Below are 15231 nucleotides of genomic sequence, written 5' to 3'. Positions count from 1 at the left end.
CTTTTATTGTTTTCACATATCAGTAATATATAAGGCGAGCATCCATAAACAAAAGTACACATAATGGTCCAAAACTCGACCAAGCTTCACGCCGATAAATTGCTTTCTATCAGCCCCGCTAACAACGGCGCCGCTGGTGTAGTGGTATCATGCAAGATTCCCATTCTTGCGACCCGGGTTCGATTCCCGGGCGGCGCACGAGTATTTTTGTTTTCCTCTGAAAGAGACTGCAAAGCTCACCTTAAGATTAACCATTTCATGCCCTTAACATTTGACATTAACATTTGATCCTGAGCCATATTATGGAAGTTTGAATTATAGAGGCAGCTAGGTGATCTCAGGTGACCGAACCTGGTGCGAAAGGGCACGAGTGTGTATATAGTGTGTGTATACTGTAGACTATATTAAGAGTGAAAATACATTTTTTTAATTTTAGGTTCCCTCCTCCTTTTCTGTGGTATACCCCTCTGGGTTCTCTACATTTTTTTACACTATTTTTTTTGCGGAAAAAAACCTTTATTAATCTTTGAAGATGTATTTGACACTGTGAAAAACATTATCACAAGAGTTCAATACACTTGGACACTTTTTTGATTATGCTTATTTATTTCTGAATGTGTTTGTTTGGAAACAAACAAACAAACAAACAAACAAACAAACAAACAAACAAACAAACAAAACAAATAGAGGCAGGCAGCCTTTCACACGCAAATTAAAACCACCTTAACTTAATCACCTTATCCTAATCGCATGTATGTCTTTGGATGGTGAGAAACTCCACACAAAACCACCCAGCCACCGTCACTGTACCACCCTTGATTTAATTTGAGCTAATTTTCTTTATAAAGACACTTCATTTTATTATTAAACTAAAATATTTGCATTTTACAGAGTTTTATTTCATTTCTTATTTTTTTTACTTTGATTTCACATTATGTTTTCCTGTTGTTTTTTATATTCAAATTTAATTGAGCTTCTTTTCATGTTTAATCAAGCCATTTCCTTTGTCATATTACAATTCATTTTACTGAATAGTTATAATTTGTTTAACCAATTTTTGTTTTGAATGCTGTAAAACGGTAATTTGCCAACGTCTGGGATAAGAAAAGTACATTTTATCCTATTATTTTACCTTATGTTTCTGAAAGGAAAACAACCAACACAGCAGGAACAGCAATAAGAATAAGAATAAGAATAAGAATCCAACACCTCTGTAAATCAGTCCAGGACACACTAAGCATTTAAATCTTAAAGGCCCTTGGATTTAGTGCCCACCTTATGTACCTAATAAACTGTCTCGCCTACAATCCCGCGCGAGCATCCATTCAGCTGCCGACACGCTGAACTTGTTGCATGGCAACCAGTTGAATTGTCACTGCATGTTTGTGTTCGTTGTGATGTTTAAAGACGAAAAAAATGTTGCCTGGCGCGGACGTGGTGAATGTAAAGGAAACTACTGAAAGCGTCGACATGAAGTCTGTTAATGCCTCGAAGTCTTTCAGCACCAAAAAAGCGGAGGGATGCGTCAGTATGTGCGGTATATGTCCGACCTGCGTCTTTGCCTCCAGTCCTCCGGGTTCCAGTCGGTGTCTGTGGAAGGTGTCGGATGAGTTCAAGAGGAGGTTCGCGCTGACGCTCCTTTTACGCTGCAGGAGCGTCCAAGTCCTCGAGAACATCCAAGGTGTGCTGCGTGGCGCGACGTCGTGGACGCTGCACACCTACGCTAGGTCAAGAAGCCCCATCACACCTCAGGAACACCCCTTACGCTTTTCCCACCAAGGTCATGATGGAAAACCCCTGGGAGTGAACGTGAAGGAAATCTGGAAGTGGTTCAGCAGCAGTCCGGACTGGGTCAAGTCAAGCTACGTTTGCCGTATTTTTTCACTGTGTGACTCCGAACTTTTACGGATGGTCGCCAACTTAATCAACGTGCTCCTGATCAGACAGAAAAGTGGATTCCTGGAGTTTAATGGTAAGATCTCAGGAGTGGGAAAGGACTTGGTTTCCACTGCACTGCAATTCCCGCTACGGACCACTAGAGGCCACCAACGACACATATACAGTTATAGAATATACACACACAATTATAGTAAAAGCAAATTCTTGTTCTATAAGCTTTGCGTTACAAGGGTTGTCTTCTCCCATAATGACTCCAGTGTTAGTCTCCATATAGTTATCATTTAGCTCAGGGTTACCTTACTTAACAGAAGTCTAATCACATCACTGCCATTTGGAGCCATTTAATAAACATTCCTCTACAAATATGCCATCTGGGCCAATTGGTGGGTTGGTCCAGCTAAGGTGAAGCACTGTGGAAACAAAAGAAGGCTGAGAGGGTATGTACATGTAGAGAGGAGGGTTTTATTGGACAAAGATGTTGAATATGGAGCTGCTAGGCAGAGGAAAAGAGGAAGACCACAGAGGAGATTCATATTTGTAGTGAAGGAGGACACGGAGAGAGAGAGTTGAGATGATTTGCAGAAAAAGAAGATGATTTGATAATGCTTGAGGAAATTAAACCCATTTGCAATTTTGAGTTGAACTGTTACTAGTATCGTATTACAATAGGCACCCCCCCCCCCCCCAGCCATCTTCTTGGATCATATACTGATTTTATTTAATTCTGTTTTTATTGATGATTTAGATTTAGTTATTACATTTTATATGGATTTCAGATTATTGATATATTTACTTTATTAAACTGTAATTTCTATAGTATTAGATTTTACCTATTTATTTATTTTATTGTATTCAGATTAGCCCAATCCTGAAAAACTGTGTTTTATTTTATTGTGATATAACTAATTATTTTATTATGTTATATTTAATTTTGGGACACACCAACAAATTAATTTCCTAGTTTTTGGGATCTATAAGGTATGTCTTATCTTTTCAGTAAGTAACCACAATAACAATCATGACAATCAGGAGGAGTCTGAGGACCCTGCTCTAATGGTAGTGCCGGGATCCTCCAAGTCTGTGTCTGGGGTCAGCCGACACAGAGACTTCATAAGCTGCCTACCTGTTGATCTGTCCAAGAGGATATTAGGCAAGTCTTTGCATACTACTGTACTACTGCAGCCTGAATTTGTGAAGTGTGCCGATATGTCCTTAAAGTAAAAATTTCAATGTCACTTATGTCTGCATTTACTAAATATACAGTAAATGTTAAATTGAAAAGGTGCAATGCCGTATGTGTGTTTTGTAGGAATGTTAGGTGAGCATACTTTGATTCATTGCACGGCAGTTTGTCAATACTGGGAGCTACTTGCGAAGGAAACCATGGAGGAAATGAAATTCAGAAGAAATTTTCAGGGCCAAATTATTCCCATGATAGAGGTTGAGATTTTTTTTTTCACATTAAATTATATAAATATTTATAGTGGTTTTAATTAATGAAAATACTTAAAAAAAAATCAGACTTCTTTAGAATAATTTTAAAAAATCTGATCAGTGCTAATCTTTTTTTTTCTGTTACAGGGGTCCAGCAGTGTTAATTTTGTGAGTCCTACTTATGCAAACATTGTTGAAATCCCTGTACCAGTAAAGGATGACAAGGAAGAAGATATTTATTCTACTGTCCACAAGGTTTCACAGAGTCGTACCATCTACACAGTAAACATCAGCTTTTGGAATCAGCCGGAATATTCAACACAGTGATTGTGTGTTTATTCGATTGGTTCTGCAGCTCAAGCCATTTAACTCCGCTTATGCAAACATCAGAACCACAGCAGTGCAAATGGAAGAGCGAAATGTTTACTGCGGTGCATATTTTACCAAAGTGCTGCTGGACAAGTGAGTGTTGATTTCCCTGTATTTTATTTTATTATATTTTTCATAGTGCCCAAATAAACTCTGAAAACAGGAATGAGAAAACGTTTCTACTGGTACAGCTGATGTGATTCAGAGGTGTGCACTTATGTGTTTTTGCAGCGAAGATCCTTATCGGGTGTTGGACTATAGAGGAGGACTGCTGCTGGCCACCGGCTCAAAGGACCGTTTGGTGCGTCTGTTTTATGTGTCATCAGAAACAGAAGACGTGTCGGTGCTGAAAGGACACGTTGGAAGCATTCGGGCAGTGCTGCTCTGTGAGGACAGAGATCTGCTGATAACCGCGAGCTTTGACACAAGTATCAGGTGAAAAATCATCTAATTTATGAGTAGAATTCTGTGAGTATAGGTAATAATTGATTATGCAGAAGATGCTGACGACAATGCATTTGCATGAATGAATCTGATTTAATTGATTGTGTTTTGAAGTTTTCCTGTCATCACACTTTCAGGTGTTGGAACTTGAAGACAGACCGGTGTGACATGGCGCTGTACGGTCACACTGGCACCGTCAACTGTCTGGATGCTGATGCTGATAAACTTGTCTCAGGAGCTAAAGACTGTGCAGTTAAAGGTAAGCGGCCACTGATCGGTATACACCATCTTTACATGAGCTCACATTTACATGAGTAAATATAACCACACGTTGTCTTTAATAGAAAAAACAAAAAACACACTTATCACATATTTTCATTTTCCTGTTGAGAAATTGTCTTTTCTAAGAAGCAATTCATATGTCTTATCTTAATCAGTGAGTTTCTTTTAGGTATTTTGGATAAACCCAAATGCAAACCAACCATTTAAGACATACCTGCACTCATATTTGTGGAGAAAAGATTATATGTCATCTAAAATACTGTCAGTGTTTCTTTTAATTATACCCATCTTCAACTGGATAATAATGCAGCATCTAAGCTGCTAGCCAGCGCTGGCATGTCACTCTCATTCTCGCTCTCCTTTACGAGTTTCCAGTGAATTTCAGTCCATTTTAAATTTTTATTTATAACATATCAAACCTTCCACGGCTGGGCTGCTGTGTACATAGCAGAGCTACTGAGACCTTAAAACAGCAGTGGATCAGCTGATCAGGGTCTGTGAGCTGCGGTTTCTTTTAAAGAACTGCTGAAAACAGTTTTTATAGGTTAGCTTTTCCTGAATCTTTCTCCCATTATTTTTATCGTTTACATCTGTCCTGTGAATGGAAATGTGTGTATTGAAATCAGTGTAATGTATGTATATTGTCATGTTTTTACCCTCAGAAAAAAAACTTCCTGTTAACATTTTCATATGTAAGCAAGCTGAAATGAACCATTGCTTTGCCAGTGTGGTGTCTGCAGACCGGGAAGCCTTTTAATGGTTTTAATTTCAAGCACCCCAGTCCTGTCCTATGTGTAAAGGTCAGAAAAACTACTATCTACAGCAGCTGTAAACAGGGCCTTGTTAAAATATGGGACATGGAAAATGCAGCACTCCTCCGGGTGAGAAACATTTGTGGAAAATCAAATACAGAACACTTCGTGTTGTCTGAAGCTGATGAAACATTTCCGTTTTTCCATATGTTGTTCATGAATGTCCCATCTTCCACAAGACAATTGATGCCCACAGGAGTGCAGTGAAGTGCCTGTTCCTTGACGACTGGCACCTTCTATCTGGAGACTGCACTGGCAATGTCATGGTGTGGAGCATCAACCATAATGTTGAGGAGTGTCTTATAACATTCAGCCACCAAAAGTAAGCATGTAACCTCTGAAGCTGCCATGTAGAACAATTTAAATGGGATCTTACTAGGAATACAGGATCTTCTGATTGTTCTGCAGGGAGGTAAAATCTCTTACGCTGCTCTACCTTCGTGTTATTACTGGCTGTGTGGACGGAAAGATTCGCATATTTAATTTCCTCACTGGTGATTGTTTAAGAGAGATCACAGCAGAGACCGGAACAGGTCGTCTCCTGTCCCTGCACTTCCTTGACCAAAGGTGAGTCGGATGACTCGCATGAGCTTGATTATTTTTTTCTTATTACACAATTTTTCTTAGTGCGATCTCTAGCTTGATTTTATACTTTGTCTCACTAATGTTCCTTAGTATATTAGTGAACACGATATACAGCGTGAAGCTCTTCCAGTTTGCCAAAGTGTTCTGGGATTATGCCAGTTCCTCACGGGGAGACCACTGTGATGTGATGCCACAGGATAGTTTGGTTTCTGAGAAATCTGCAGCTTCTCTCAGAAAGTTTCCTCTTTCCGCTCCTGCGGGAGATCACGTGGCACAGTTGCCTTCAACCACCCAAAAGATTCACAGCCATGACTGTATGAAGCCAGAGAGAGGTGAGCGGCTTCACCGGACCCACATCCTGTCCTCTCCCATTAAATGCCAAATACAACGTAAGCATGCTCAAGGTGGAAGAAAAAATATACTTTAAAATTAGTTGATTTGTGTTGTAAGTGGATTTTTTTTCTTCACAGCCAGAGTGTGCAGTGAGATTGCTAAACAGTCAGTGAAGCTTAGCGAGAAGGCTGCAACTGAACGGATAAAGAAGAGAGGCCTTCATCATCCTCTGACACGGGACTGCATCCACCTCCGGGTTAACACTATCCTGAAGTCTCAGTGCACGGAAGAAGTCAGCATCAACATGGAGAGCAAGGCTAGACTGAGAGATTTGTGGGGTCCTCACACAGCTAAGGCTTCTCTGCACTCATCTCCAAAACAGAGCATGCACATGTGCTCACTGCAGGAAACGCATGATGGTCATCCCAGCAGGGCCAAGACCTGTGTCCCAGTTGTGAAACGAACTATCACTGAACATATGACAAACAAACCACAAGGCAGACAGGTTTCCACTGCCCCTAGGGACACAAAAAGAACCCTATAGTCTTTACACACTCAGGCCAATCAAAAGGTGGCCATAGACTTATCAATACATCTTCATAAGATTACAAATAAATCCAAAATGTTACATAAAAACTAGTCCCAGTTTATCCAGGATTAACTCTTTAAGTGGAAAGGATTCGGACTGCTCAGTGACACTGGTGGAAGCAAAGAGGGAGGTCACACAAAGCACTGACCAAAAACTGTCCAAGAGGCATACATTACAAAATGTGCATCAATAAATGTTGAGCACTGCACAATGCATGCTTTGCAGATTTGTTTATCCAATGAACCTTACCTTGAAATATGTTGTTTCATTAAAATTCCACTAGAGGTCAGTATTGTATCATGTGATAGGTGGTTGAACAGTGACAAAGGCGTATGGTTCTGCAGTATGCTTGAGTTTTTTGTAACAATTACATTTATCATCACTTTAACTTTCTTAAATAATTACATTTTGTTTCCTTTAGAAAATTTTCAGTTTTTGCATACTTTTTATGAAGGTTGAGTTAATGAGAAGAGGGATTATTTCTAAGTTTAATTTGGTTTTGTACTTAGACTGTGTCAAAAATGTAGACGTTTTAATAGTAGTTTAGTTTTTACAAGGAATAGAAACCAGTGAAACTATGAAATTCTCAGATTCCAGCAGCTTATTATACTTTCACCTGTCACTCACATCACCACTGGCCATTTTAGTTTATCTGTCTCAAAAAGAATAAATAAATAAAATTAAGCAACATATCTTTGTAGTCTTTTGAAGCACTACAGAAGCTACAGAGGTAAACCAGCTGAGTGAGCTGGGTTTGTCCTATCCAGAGAGACCTTTCACCCTGCCACCTGCCCTCTAGGCCATGGTGCCTCGAGGGCATCATTGGAAGTCACGAGGGCTGAAGATCAGAGAGAGAAGGCCCTCTGGTTTAAGAGCAGCGGCACAACAGCTGGGCACCTTTGAATAACAAAGGGGTTATGAGGAGAACGGTCTTAGTAACACTTTGGGGAATCTCTTCTTTCATGAGCGCACTGCAGATAATTTGATTTGGTCTGCAGAGAACTGGGGAGAATGGCGCTCCCTTCGTTTTTCCTGCTGCGCTTAACCGAACCCCCACAAGCTGAGTTTAGGTTCATCAGGCAGCACAACCCCCCTTTTGTTTCATCAGGTACGGAGCCTCTTGTTGAGGAGTGTCAGAGCTGTAGGGGTGGATAACAAGCATAAAATCAAAACAAAGTTAGAAAAGAGAAAAGTCTTCATGTAGGAATGCTCCCAGACCTTTGAGCTAGCCCTAGAGTTTGCTTGGGGAGAGGAGGGCACAGGTTTATTTATGCACGAGGAGAAGAGGGAAAGAAATGACATGTAAGACGCTCAAAGTTAAAAGAAAAAAAAAAGGTTGGAAGGGTTGGAAGTGGGGGAGAAGGCAACAAAAGGCAATTCAGTGTGCCCCAGCTGACATCAGTCTACATGGATCTGCATCTCCAAAGGTGCATATTTGCATCATAGTTCATTTGTCAAATAAATTTTTCAAATGTTGTCATGCTGTGTCAGCGGCAGGTTTGAGCTTCCAACTTCATCTTGAATAGTACCATCTTTGCAGGCCAAGTCAGTCATGGTACAGAATGTGATTAAGAAAATAACAATCTGCTTTACTTTTGTATTTGCATGTAACTCAGACGGGTGGCTGCCTTGCCCCGGAGCCAGTCAGATATCGCTGCGTTACTAAGTCTAGCAATATGGGCATCAGATGCAAAAGCTCAATGAATATGCAAATCACGTCATTCTCATGGGGAACTGAGTCATGATGAAAATGGTTTCCAAGTGACATACAACCATGTACTGCTGAATCTAAAGAAAAAAAAAGGAAGAAAAGAAAAGTTGTTGGAGAATGAAATTTGGGGTTAAACAAGGATCTTTATGAATAAGTTCAAGTTCCAACAGAGTAGTGACATCAACACATGGGAGCGATGACAAGTGCCTTGATCTCAGGACAGCTTTAAATGCCAGGCCACACGGCCAGCACTCTTTCCAACCGTCCCCTGTTAGCATCCAACAAAGCCAGGCTGGAAACAAGATCCATATGCCTTTCTGACCTCATTTGCAGATAGAGATCATAAGCGAAAGGGAATACAGCCACAGTGAAGGGAGGCAATTAACAGGAACACCATTACTGAGATATGGGACTGATTAACAGCCGCATCCAGCCAAGCCAAATAGATAAGAGGGAATCTGATTGCTCATTGACTGCTTCTCTGCGGTGCCTCCTCAGTAAGCAGGTTCTTGTTTTCTGGATGTTGGAACATGCGGATATCAAGGCCCCCTTGATTGAGCCAAAAGAGAGTAGGGTGAAACCGCTGTGACCGCACATCAGGAAGATGATCAAAGAGGCTACTGCTGGCTTCTGGCTTCTCATATACAAGGCTAAACCCCAACAGATGATTGTGCAAAGTTGTTACTCACAGAGGGCTCAGTGCTAACACATGTCGTAGTGCAGTGATATGAGCGACACCTCATGTACCGGTCACTCCATTTAAACGGTCATTATACAGTTGGACTGTAAAAGACGCAGATACTTTTTTCCCCACTCCTCGCTCTAAATTTTTTGTGTGTCTAATTAAGTTGAAACGTTTTTGTTTCCCATTTATGAATTGACTGATTGTCCTCCGAGACCATCTGCTGTTGTAACGTGACATCTGGAATGTATTGTGATAATTGCAAAGAGATTATTTTACCTCTGCAAGTTCTACTTTATACTAAAGACAAATGCAAAACAAACAGAAACAGCTTTAATTAAACACACTACTGCTTTAACAGCAGAGGCTATAGCATGTATTACGTTTACTAGTATTTTAAGGTACCACTGATTTATGGCGCTCGTCCTCTGGGGGGCCAACTGTCTCCATTTATAGAAATCTTCAAGCCTGTGTGTGTCAGCCAGTCAATTTGTGTGTTTTTAACTGACTCTCAGTCTCTGGTAAGGTGGTTTGTGTTAACTTAAGGAACTGATGAGAGACATCTTTAAATTACTGCAAGCTTCATGTGTATATTAGTGTAAATAGCCTCTGCAACCACTGAATAGGATTCCCAGCCCACTTCTATGTGGGCTTACATTGCATGTCAGCGCGATTGCGTTTCAGTACACGGTTATTAAACCAAAGTGAAAGGTGTCTTGAATTGACCTGCGATCTCAATGGCCCTCAGTCTTCACAGAGCTGTTCCAGACACTTGTAGGCGACAGTGTTAAGTGTCATAATTTCACTATTTTCTCAGACATAAATGCAGAGACGTAAAAGTCAAAGGTCAACTGCATAAAACTTCTCTATTTAGAGGTCAGTAGACGCAATATTGTCTGGGGAGAGGGGGTGGAGTGGCACCTTGGAACAAGAAATCAATTCACAGAGGAAGAGTTTAGGAAAAATGGCATCTGGGTCTACTTCCTGCCACAAGACGAATAGAAAATTAATTGTAACACAGACTACAAAGGTCTTCATGCACCACAGAAGAAGAATAATACACTTAAGTGAGCCCAGAGCTGCAGTGGAGGATTAGAGGTCTTGTGCTGGATGCAGTTCTGCTTCAGTGAGTACGTGAGTGGTGGCTGGTTGCAATACCAACTGTTTCTATTTACAGCTCAAATTTTTTAAACCAGCGGTCCCCAACCTTTTTTGCGCCACGGACCAGTTTATGCCCGACAATATTTTCACGGACCGGCCTTTAAGGTGTCTCGGATAAATACAACAAAATAAAACTAGTACCGAAAAAAGAAGATTTATTCATAACACATGTGAAAAGACCCAGGAAAACCGAGTTAACGATAAAAATGACAACAAAAGAATGCCGAAAACCGATAAAAACCCAGAAAACCATACATTTTCACACCTGAGCCTCAACTCTCGCGGCTTGGTACCAAACGACTCACGGACCGGTACCGGTCCGAGGCCCGGGGGTTGGGGACCGCTGTTTTAAACCACACTGACAGCGGCAGAAAGTTTGGGATGGCTGATGGACATCTATATCAGTGCTTCATCTTCATAGTTCAACTTCAAAGCCTGACAAACAATTAGCCACTTGGTCATGTCAAGTACAGATGTTTTCTCTCCAACAGAGACAGGGCTCTCACTGTTACGGTACCTGATAAGAAAAGGCCCCCAGCAGTGTAGTGAGAGCACACTTTTAGGGGAGCCTTTATTGGTGGATTTTGATTCTGAAATGGAAAATCTGATGGATGGGGCTCTTCTATAGGAGGTTGTTTCACAGCAACACGTTTCTAACTCACGTTAGCAGCAAGATAAATTGCCACAATACTGAAGCAGTTCAGGAAACCTGTAAAATAATCCCTGATGATTGGTCCTGCAGTTAAATACACTTCCTATAACCCAGCAAAAAACAGTCACAACAAATACCATTTTCCAGACACGATAACTCGACTGTTGTTTGTACAGTAAATACTCTCTGGGCTTCTCACTCTCTCCTCGTTTGACCCTGGCCTAGGAAGAGCCATTTTTGGAGCTGAGGAGAAGCAACGGGTGTTCTAGTTTAGACACTTCACAGCTCAGCGGGTGCCTTAGCATGTTGATACAAGTGTTGGAAAATGACACGCAGGGCAGTTGATTCATGCATTTGTGTTTTTTACTAAGTTGTCATGCGTGGGATTATTTTTTAAAAGACCTGGGGATAAAACTGACCCATATTAGCAGCAGATGTTTTGGGTCATCGAGTGTGTATTATGTGTTTTTCCCAGAGGTTCGTGGTGAGAGGCGTACCATGGCCACCAGAGGGGTAGTTGTTTGATAAAAGAAGAGCTTTTGCAACTTGATGGCAGGTGAGCTTTTGACTTGAAAGGAGCGAGTTAAACTCTTAGACCAGTCAGGATAATCTTGAGGGGTAGAGGTGAAAGACTAAAAAGGCTGTTTTATCAACAACTGTCACGCTGCATGCTAACACTGGTGTTTGAAACACACTGCAGACCCCAAGTCAAAACATCAAGCATAATTTTGTTTGAGAAAATGAGTGTAGGTTTGACTTATGTTTGCTGGCAGAGTCATTGCACCCATAAGACAAACACCAAGCCTTTGTGTAGATGGCACTGTGCCAGAAATAGACATATTGGGATTTTTTCCTTATCACTTCTTGCTAAAAGATAATGAGAAGGTTAATCCTAGTTCCATGTCCATGTAATGGCAAACCGCTTGAAAAAACTGCTGCTTATTTGCTTTGCTTGAAAATGCTTACTTGCAATACTGTATAAATACATGCATGAGAGTTCTTCCTAAGAATTTTTTTTCATTAAATCCGCAAGTATTCTTTTGCCATTTTTCCTTTCTCTCTACCCGGTGCAATATGTATTTTTGCCTCGACTTTTCTCTCAGATGACTAATGATGATTTCCAAAAGTATTCACTCACCCATCCAGATAATTCAGTTCAGGTATTCCAATCGCCTCCATGGCCTCAGGTGTATAAAATGAACTAGGTATGTAGACTTCTACAAACACTTGTGAAAGACTGGGTTGTGGTGGCAGCAGATGGTGAAGTGCATAGTGTGTAGAGGCCGCCTACTTTTTGATGAGTAAGTAGATACAGAACTTCAGGCTTCATGTGGCTTTCAGATTAGCTCATGAACAGAGTATAAAGAGCTTCATGGAATGGGTTTCCATGGCTGAGCAGCTGTATCCAAGCCTTATATCACCAAGTGCAATGTGTGTTGGATCCAGTGGTGTAAAGCACGCTGCCACTGGAGATGTGTTTTCTGGAGTGGTGGATCATGCTTTTGGCTATCTGATAGATGACCGTTTATCTGGCAGTTGTCGGATACTTGGAAAGTTTGGTGGAGGGTGGGTTATGGTGTGGGGTTGTTTTTCAGGAGTTGGCCCCCTGAGTTCCACTGAAAGGAACTCTTAGTGCTTCAGCATACTCAGACACTTTGGATAATTTAATGCTTCTGGTTTGTGGGAATAGTTTGGGGATGGCCCATTCCTTTTCCAAGATGATTGTGCACCACTACACAAAGCAAGGTTCATAAAGACGTGGATGAGCGAGTTTGGTGTTGAAGAACTTGACTGACCTGCACAGAGTCCTGACCTCAACCTGATAAAACACCTTTGGGAAGAATTAGAACAGAGACTGCAAGCCAGGCTTTCCCATATTAAACCCTATTCGTTTGTGTATATTTGTGTGTTGTTCATTATTGTGTAGTATTCATTGATGAGTGAATAGTTTTGACAGCATCGTGTATTTTCTCCCTTTAGCCACTAATGTATCTATCTGTAGGCTCACTTTTTTACCGTGTCTGGTTAGACAGTATACAATGACAGTGAAAAGCCAAAGGTGTGTGTGTATATATATATATATATATATATATATATATATATATATATATATATATATAGTAAAAACATGTTTAAAAAGAAAAATGCCAAAAGAAAAGAGAGAAAGCAGAGTGGCAGGGAACTCAGGTGATACAGCTGGCTTCAGTGCAAGGCAGGCTGGAGTCGGTCTGAACATAAATTACAGGAATACAAAAGCCAGAATAAATGAATTAGCAAGACCGAAAGACCAAAACTGGAAGATATTCTATGAGTCTTACGGTTCTACATTTAACTGAAACTCACTATAAAATTCAGCAAAGCTAAAGAGGGCTTATAAATCAAAATACCATATATATGTCTTCAGACAGAAGGTTATAACCCTAAGTATTTTAAGACTTCTTCTAAGACTTCTAAGACTTTATATACTTATTAAAACTATTAATAAATCCAGGCCACCTCATTTCTTTTGAGCCAAAGATGTCTCAGTGCCCTGTTGAAATAACTCAACCAATCTATCATTTCCAAATTTTTCCATATTAAAATGAACCTGTTTTTTTGGTGCCAGCAGTGAGTGAGATGCTGCTAAGCATTAAGACAGGTCTCTTGTCTCTTGTCATATTTCGATTCATCGAATGCCGCAGCCTCTCGCCCTGCCCTCCCCCAGTCTACAGCTGTTAAAACACCCCACATTATTCCCATAATTGTTTCAGTGTGTGGGCCGTTATTTTAACGTGCCAAGCTGGATGAGTCGGGAATCGAAAACCGTTGTCCCATGTGAGGCAAGTGGTTTTTTGACTACTGACATTCCTTAGTGTATAAAACAAAATACAGCTTCATATAGACAGACGCAAAGTAAAACGCATTACAAGTCACCCAGAAACATTCATGCCTGGGTCTGCCATGTTTAACATTTCTGTAATATTTTTTCCTTCCAATTGCAGCAAGACTAACTGTGACACATCTGTTTGGCGAAGACTCACATGTCTGATTTGCATTTTTTAAAGTCTGGAATTGATATGGAGGAGTAAAAATGAAGCGAACACAGATAACTTTTCTCAGAAATAATGGCGACTTTATGGACTGATATGAATTAACAAGTTCTCCAAGATACACATGTGTTTCTCAAGTATTTCCTTTTGGTTATAATAAGAGGTTTTTTAGTGACTCACAATTTAAAGTTTCAAATTTTTCCAACATTTGGCAGAAGTAAGGAGCCAAAGGAGTTTCTTGTCCAGTTTTGAGTTCTTTTTCTCCTTCATTTGTGTTCACTACGTAACTTTATTGCTAATTAATCATTTTTTCTTACCCCTTTTAAAAGGTGTTTATGTTTCTTAACCACTAAATAAGATTTAGCGATTTAACCAGAAATTTCTTGGCCATTGCTTTCAAATCCGTCTGCCAGTAATTTTTCTTCATTGGAGCACAATGGCTTTATGGTCTTGGCCGCTTTCTCACTACGTTGGTGTTTTATGTAACCTCCCCTCTGTAGACGTTTAATAATTACAATCCCCCTTTTCTTTCAACATCTGTTAACAGCTGCAAGAAAATTAATTTGAAGCCAAAGCTGGAGACAAAAAAAGAGATAAAACATGACTACAGAATCACAAGAAGCCTCTCGTGAGCAGCACAAGCCTGAAGGTTTATAGTTCTCACTCAGAAAATCTCTATAAGGTGAGATAAAGAATGTAACTGATCCTTATGCAGCTGCAGCTTTTAACAGTTACGAGTGTGTAAAAGGTGCTCTGTGGAGGCGTTCGAGTTAGTGTGGTGTTTTTCGTCAACGATAAAAGCATGAAGTAAGAATGACATAGCCGGGGTTGTCTTTCCTACACAAGCTGCGCACAAAAGCTCACATTTTGCAGGGGATAATGAGTGTCTGTTGGCTTGGACTGCCATCTAGTTACAACTCCTCTCAGGGACTGTGAAAAAGCTAAATTTCATGTTTAGTGGTTGCAATGGAACACAAGCTGGTTTATGATATGGCCCTGTTATGCTCACCCAATATCTAAACAACATGTTGAAGGTTGCACAGAGTTATAGAGAGAGCAGAAATTAAGGTTACACAAGGAACAAAGGATATCAGAAGCAATCTTTTGGCCGATGACATAAAAGCAGAGTCCATGACAATTTTAGTAAGCTGTTTCCAAAGACCAAGCCACTGCATGTGTACACAAAGGAAACCTGATACCTGATGTGATAAGTTGGAAATGTCAGACCACACTTTTCTTCTTGCAAGTG

The 15231-nt window shown here is 40.5% G+C and overlaps 1 protein-coding gene and 1 non-coding gene across 2 annotated transcripts; both read left to right on the top strand.

The window, feature by feature from the left end:
• Nucleotides 1–127: 127 nt before the first annotated feature.
• On the top strand, nt 128–198 carry trnag-ccc (transfer RNA glycine (anticodon CCC)). Its single transcript has one exon. It is a non-coding gene; the product is annotated as a tRNA-Gly (tRNA).
• Nucleotides 199–1370: 1172 nt separating this feature from the next.
• Nucleotides 1371–7407, top strand: fbxw10 (F-box and WD repeat domain containing 10). Its single transcript, XM_004556705.3, has 12 exons — nt 1371–1972; nt 2897–3049; nt 3209–3339; nt 3481–3588; nt 3689–3795; nt 3934–4137; nt 4284–4405; nt 5155–5309; nt 5420–5562; nt 5649–5807; nt 5916–6214; nt 6296–7407. Exons 1-12 carry the CDS (start codon nt 1417–1419, stop codon nt 6700–6702), a joined length of 2544 nt encoding a protein of 847 aa, XP_004556762.3. The 5' UTR covers nt 1371–1416; the 3' UTR covers nt 6703–7407.
• The last annotated feature ends 7824 nt before the right edge of the window (nt 7408–15231 follow it).

The sequence above is a fragment of the Maylandia zebra genome, linkage group LG8 (assembly GCF_041146795.1).
Source record: "Maylandia zebra isolate NMK-2024a linkage group LG8, Mzebra_GT3a, whole genome shotgun sequence".
NCBI classification, from domain to species: domain Eukaryota; kingdom Metazoa; phylum Chordata; class Actinopteri; order Cichliformes; family Cichlidae; genus Maylandia; species Maylandia zebra.
Note: the sequence above shows the minus strand (reverse complement) of the source record. Positions and strands in the feature narration are given on the sequence as shown.